The 6,681-nt window shown below is 42.4% G+C and overlaps 1 protein-coding gene across 6 annotated transcripts in view; it reads left to right on the plus strand.

Moving 5' to 3' along the window:
- The window catches only part of LOC138003667 (vesicular inhibitory amino acid transporter-like), a 36,382-nt gene extending 31,026 nt beyond the window's left edge, over positions 1-5,356 (plus strand). For all 6 annotated transcript variants that reach the window (XM_068849859.1, XM_068849861.1, XM_068849858.1 and 3 more), the window contains one exon: positions 3,924-5,356. In XM_068849859.1, the coding sequence (XP_068705960.1) occupies positions 3,995-5,308 (1,314 nt within the window). In that variant the 5' untranslated portion in view covers positions 3,924-3,994 and the 3' untranslated portion in view covers positions 5,309-5,356. The remainder of the gene's footprint in view (positions 1-3,923) is intronic.
- The last annotated feature ends 1,325 nt before the right edge of the window (positions 5,357-6,681 follow it).

Below are 6,681 nucleotides of genomic sequence, written 5' to 3' on the forward strand. Positions count from 1 at the left end.
TATCAGAGGTGCTGAAATAAACAGAGATCAACTGAAGAAAATTGATAGTGAAGTAGAGATGCCAGTAAGTGCTTTGAAAAACAAGGGAAAGAAATCGGATTATAATCAAAGAGTAGAGGTTGTGAAGCAGTGCAAATATTGTGGAACGACCCAAAACGTGCGCCAGTGTCCAGCCTATGGTAAGAAGTGCAACAAGTGCAACATGAAAAATCACTTTGCTAAGATGTGCACTGCAGTTTCTAGTAAAACTCGAAATCAAGAATCTCAGAGTTAACAGAGACGGCTGCCAAGAGTATGTCAAAGAAACCTACCATGACCATTCATCAAGTGGAAGAGTCAGAGTCGGCACTTGACGCTGAAATATAGTCCATGTGTGCAGTTAGTGACAGTGGCCGTTCTAAGTACATAATTGAGGTCTAACTAAGACGTGGAGAGGCAAGTAACTCTACGGAGGCAGGAGCCCATCACCCGGAGCGTGCAACTTAACTATACTTGTGCAACGGCGTTTTCACAAGTAAGGTTATTTTTAGATTGAATTTCCCGCTAATGAGACTCCCACTGGAGCCCGATGACCAATTACAAGAAATTAAGCTAACGTCATAGGGTCACCGAACCGGAACTGCCTTTGTTTTTTGACCTAATTCACGTGAAGGGCTAGTCTAAAAATAAACCTACTTGTGAAAACGCCGTTTCACAGACGCTGTATGGAAGTTGCACGCTCCAGGATGGGCTCCTGACGGAGGTTCCAATGCATATTGATACTGGATCAGAAGCTAACTGTTTGAGATTAAAGGATTTTACAATTATTAAAAACAGACCACGTTTGCAGAAAACTCGTGCAGTTTTGAAAGCTTATATTGGTGAACGTGTAGTGCCCAAAGGTCAAGTCTACTTGGATGTTTAGATTAGAGGTAAAAGACAGACTGGAGCAAAATTCCCAGTGGTTGATGATGTCCCAAGTTCACTCCTATCGGGAAGAACGTGCGAAGGGCTGGCACTCCTCTCCGGTAAAAGAGAATTACTCGTGAGTTCAGGCTCTGGTGAGAAAACGTTGAGCAAAGATGTTGTTCTATCAGAATGCGACGATGTTTTTATTGGTCTGGGTTAGGCTTCGTCTTCCAACTATTGATGACGTGAAATGTAGGCTTGGAAAAGTGCAAGTGTTCACGGACCTTGAGGTTAAGGATGGTTCAGTTCCACAAGTAAAACTAGAGGAGGATTCAAACAAGCTAACTAACTTTCATACCCCATTTGGTAGATACAGGTGGCTCAGGATGCCCTTTGGCATCTTAAGTGCGCCAAAAGAATTTCAGAGGCATGTAAATGAAATAACTGAAGGTCTAGGGGAAGTTACTGCAATAGTTGATGACATGTTAGTAACTGGAGCCGGAGACACTTATAAAGAAGCCCTGGTAGACCATAATAGAAATCTGATTGCGTTGCTAGAGAGATGCAGGAAAATGAAAAGAAACGTTAAGCTAAACCAAGCAAGCAACAGAAGCTGAAGTACTTTGGGCATATTTTGACTGCTGAGGGAATCCTACCAGACCCAGCCAAAGTTGAAGTAATCGCGCAGATGACTAGACCACGCAGCAAACTTGTACTGAAGTCAGTAGACTTCTTGGAATGATTAATTATCTGGGCAAGTTTCTTACCACAGCTGTCTGATGTATCTAAACCTCTAAGACACCTAACCAAAGAGCAAAATCAATTCATTTGGTCACTAGTTCATGAGAACGCTTTTAAAAAGTTGACAAAGATGATTTCAGAACCGCCACTACTGCGATTCTACGATTTTGAATTGGAAGAAGTCACAATTAAGACTGGTGCTGGTGACTTCGGACTCGGAGCAGTTTTACTTCAGTGCGGCAGAACAGTGGCATTTTTTGGCTGTACAAGATTTGACCATTACCTTCATGGCCGTGACATGATCACAGCAGTCACTGACCACAAAGCTCCCGAAAAAATCCTAGCGAAAAGTATCAACAGCGCACCCAAGAGGTTACAACACATGACGCTTCGCCTGAAAAAGTACCACCTCAATGTTGTGTACAAGAAAGGAATCCAGATGTATACTAGTGATCATCTGTCTAGATCTCAAGACTCTAGCAGACATGATATCTTATGGCTGGCCTGAGGACAAGACACAAGTACCGCCTAATGTTCGTGATTATTGGCCATATAGAGATGAACTAGCAGTTCACGGTGGAATAATCTGCAGGAGAACCAGAGTGGTTATTCCCACGGCCTTGCGCACACTGATGTTACAAAAGATACGCTGTGCTCACCTTGGAGCAGAAAGATGGATGAGGCATGCAAGGAATACTTTGTACTGGCCATCGATTCACCATAATGTCAAATATCTCTATGACAACTGTTCTATATGTCAAGAAGTTAAACCTGAGCAACCCAGAGAAACTATGCAGAGACAGCCCATCCCAAAGAGAAGGTGACAAATAGTCATTGTAAAGAAAGACGTCTAGCTACTTGATTGTTGTAGATAATCTCACAAAGTACTGGGACTTAGAGCTACTGAGTGACACTGATGCTGAGTCCACAGTCTTACAGATGAAGAAGATATTCTCTCGGCATGCAGTCCCTGAAGTGATATAACCGGTAATGGACCCCAGTATGCCAGAAAGGAATTCAAACCGGTGTCAGAGAGTTGGAATTCTCACCACTATATGTCCTCACCGCATCACCCTAAAGGTAACAGTACCGCAGAAGCTGCTGTCAAGCAAGTTACGAGGATACTAAAGGTGAGCCCTGATCCCTGGAAGGCTATTTTGGAGTACAGGAATACTCCTGAGGAGCTGGTATCACCTAATGTGAAGCTGAATTCCAGAAGAACAAGAACCGTCATACCAGTCAAACCGGAAGTACTTGAACCGAGTGTGATACCAAACACAACCATAAACTAAATCGGAAGTTCACAGCAATCTCACGGGAGCAATCCTGGCTCAACAAAGTGTCAGAAGATAAAAAAGACAAGTCAAGCAAAACTCGAAAGTACAAAGACTTTACTGTGGAAGTAGCCTTAAAGACATTTAGTTTATCCGCAAAGTGTTTGATTGCATTTTCTTCAGTTACAGCTGGATAGTGATTTGGCTATATCACATCGTTTTATACTTTTTTGTAAAGAAGACAAGATGTAGCATAATGTTCGAGAATGATCCGTAATATGCTATAACAAGCTGAGTCACCGTTGAATAATATCTATAAATAGAATCTGCTGTTTGACGTCACGGAACACGATTTGGGGCAGCTTTTCGTAGACGTTCCCTCCTTCCGTTTTTCTTTCGGGGGGAGGGTACGGCTATAAGTAGGATAAGGACTTTTATAAGGGAACCTGCTCACTTATCGACATGACCTGCCTTCGAGATGGTAATGTCTCCAGGAAGAAATTCAAGAAGCTAGCCAGTTATAAAGATCTCCGAATTGAAGTTACTAAGATGTGGAAACTCCAGACGACTATTTTCCTGCTTGTCACTGGCATTAGATCTCTGGACACGATTAATAACCAAAATACCTGGAAATAACTCAATATCCGAGCTACAGCAAAAAACCTTATGTGGAACTGCTCATATTCTTCGCAATTTAAATATTTTAAAGTGAATTTGCTAAATCTTATACGTTGCCAATGCATAGAAAACCTTGAACGCGTCCTCAAATAAATAAGTCTAAATTTGTGTTTGATAATCTGGAGATTTTCATATTATTTATGTGTTCAGTCTGGTAGATCGTTCCAAGGTAAGTCGGGGTGAGGCGACGGCAAAAGCTCTAGATGTAAAAGAGGCAGAGAAACCCTGGGAACGAGGTTGACCCCATCCGTTCGTTTCTTTTATCATGGATGTATGAGGTTTTTTTTGTGTTTGAATCCGTCATCTTTCGGTAACCTATTTTGTTTTTTTATCGATCCACAGATCATTCCCACAGTGGACAATTTCATTTCTCCTGTCTGAAGCCTTCAACAACTCAGCAGATTTTCCTTTTGATGATGAATTCAGATGACCTTTCTGATGAAGAACGTGAAGCGATCTTAGAACTGCAGTCCAGCGACGCTGATTGGTCCACAGATGACGAATTGGACTTTCCCATAGAAGACAGAACCTTACATCAAAGTTCCACTGGCGATTCATCACTTTGGAAATCGGTTGCTAATATCATTAACTTCATCGAAGGCATTGGATTCCTTGCATTACCATATGCTATCAAGCGGGGTGGAATTGTCGTTCTTGTGGCATTTCTAATTCTTCCAGTTTGCTCATGGTACACCGGAAAACTTTTAATAGAGTGTCTTTATGACACAGACGAAAAGAACAGAAAAGTGAGGTCGAGATCCACTTTCAAAGAATTGGGAGAAATACTTTTACCTAAATATGGAGGCCACGTCATAACAGTGTTTGTTCAACTGGATTTTTTCCTTTCCTCCGTTTCATATCTGGTTCTATGCGGATCTCTTATGAACGAAAGTCTCCCGTCAGTACCTCTTACGATGAATGCTTGGATATGCCTTGCGGGAGTCGTGGTTTTTCCAACAACGTTTCTTAATTCTCTGAAAGATATTGGTTGGTTAAGTATCATAAGTGTTGTTGCATTGATTTCAGTTGTGATAACTGTTCTTTGGTATGGGATGTCGCACATGGACAAGTGGAACCTGGAGTCCGTTCTATTTTGGAACGGCGAAGGTGTAAGCATTGCTCTTCCAATTTTGATCTTGGCCTATGACTCGCAAACCATTTTACCTACAGTTGAACATAGCATGCGCGAAAAACACAAATTCAACCTGGCTCTTGCATTAGCCTACATCATAAACGTTTTCATAAAGACAGGGTTTTCTTTTCTTGCGTTCTTGGTGTTTGGATCCAGTACAAGTCAAGTTATACTTAATAATCTACCCGAAGGCCCAATTCGCATGTGCACCAGTTTTCTTTTCACTGCAAGTTGCGTACTTTCGTATGCCTTGTTTGTTTATCCAATATTTGTCTTTATCCAAACATCTGAAGCTTACGAACAGGCTTTCTCCAAATTTCCAAGGATTGGTTTGTTTCTCAGTCGGACAGTTGTTGTCATTCTAACGGTGTTAGTGGCAATTATATTTCCGAAATTTGCTTTTATTGTATCATTCACTGGAAGCATAATCGACTCAATGTTTTTCTTTGTTGTGCCATGTGCAGTTCACCTGAGGTTGAAATTCAAGGAACTCAAAGGGTATGAAGTTTTCCTAGACGTGCTTTTCATTGTAATAGGAATATTTTGTGCAGTATTTGGTATTATTTTCTCTAGTCAAGCCTTAGTTACAGGTTAACTGAATCTTGAAAAAAGGTGCTTATCAATAAAGTTTGGCCGACCTTAACTTTTCAATTGTTTTCAGCCACAAGCACTGGCCGTCTTTTCACCAGCGGTTTTAAGTTAAGGTCGCATAGTGAGTGACATCCGGAAATCGCGTGGAAGTAATAATGATGATGATGATGATGATGATGATGATGATGATGATAATGAGAAATGAGATGTTGATAGAGCCCACTGGGAACTCTGAAAAAATCCGAGCCCCAGATGGGATTCGAACCCAGGACCCTCCGTGATCTAGTCGGATGCTCTAACCACTGAGCTACTGGAGACTCTATGGCGAGCAAGGGTGAAATGTGGGTCTTTGACTCGAGCTGCATCACGCAGCTACAGAGTCAAGGCGGTTGGTTGGCCGCATCTCAGATATGCTTTAATATGACTGCGCTATGCAGTTATGAGCTATGCTGTCAGTTGTCATTAGACTCTATAGCTGCGTGATGCAGCTCGAGTCAAAAGACCCACATTTCACCCTTGCTCGCCATAGAGTCTCCAGTAGCTCAGCAGTTAGAGCATCCGACTAGATCACGGAGGGTCGTGGGTTCGAATCCCATCTGGGGCTCGGATTTTTTCCGAGTTCCCAGTGGGTTCTATCAACATCTCTCGTGTGTATATATCATTCTCACATTCGATAATTGGATAATTGGATGGATGGATTCAGCTGTATGCTGGTTTTTGCTGGCGGGGGGGGAGGGGGGGGGGGGACCCGGGGACCCGGAGAAAAACCCTTGGAGCAGAGTAGAGAACCAATACAAACTCAACCCAGTTATGGCGTCGGATCCGGGATTCGAACCTGGGCCATATTGGTGGGAGGCAAGTGCTCTCATCACTGCGCCATCTCTGCTCGCCTGTTCCCTACTCGCTTAAAGTTAAGCGAGTCGGCAAGTTTCAGTGGAATTCTCATTAAATCCAGGTAGCTTAAGCGAGTTGGCAATTAGTTTCGACCAATAAGGAATCTCTTGCGGTTATTCAAATCGGAAATACAACAGGTATGCTATTTTTGTTATTTTTATTATTGCATCGGCACATGCTCTCGCCTCATTGAATCCTTCGGCAGAACGCTATACTTCCGAAAAACGCACTTTCGAATCCTCAGACTGGACATCTAATCACTGCAAGGATTGCACCAAGAGTTTTTGCAAGAACAAAGTTAAGGTTTTGTTGATGTCATGTTGATGTTGGTTTTAGCCAAAGCTTGACATTTGCAATCAGTGAAATTTCAAGTGAACAATACATCCATATGCTTAGATGCAGTTAATAAGATACAAGTTCGAACTACTGCACCTGCCCTTGACACTTAATAGGTGTGGACAATAGATCATGCCGTTCCACCGC

This window comes from Montipora foliosa, chromosome 5, assembly GCF_036669935.1.
Source record: "Montipora foliosa isolate CH-2021 chromosome 5, ASM3666993v2, whole genome shotgun sequence".
Classification (NCBI taxonomy): Eukaryota; Metazoa; Cnidaria; class Anthozoa; order Scleractinia; family Acroporidae; genus Montipora; species Montipora foliosa.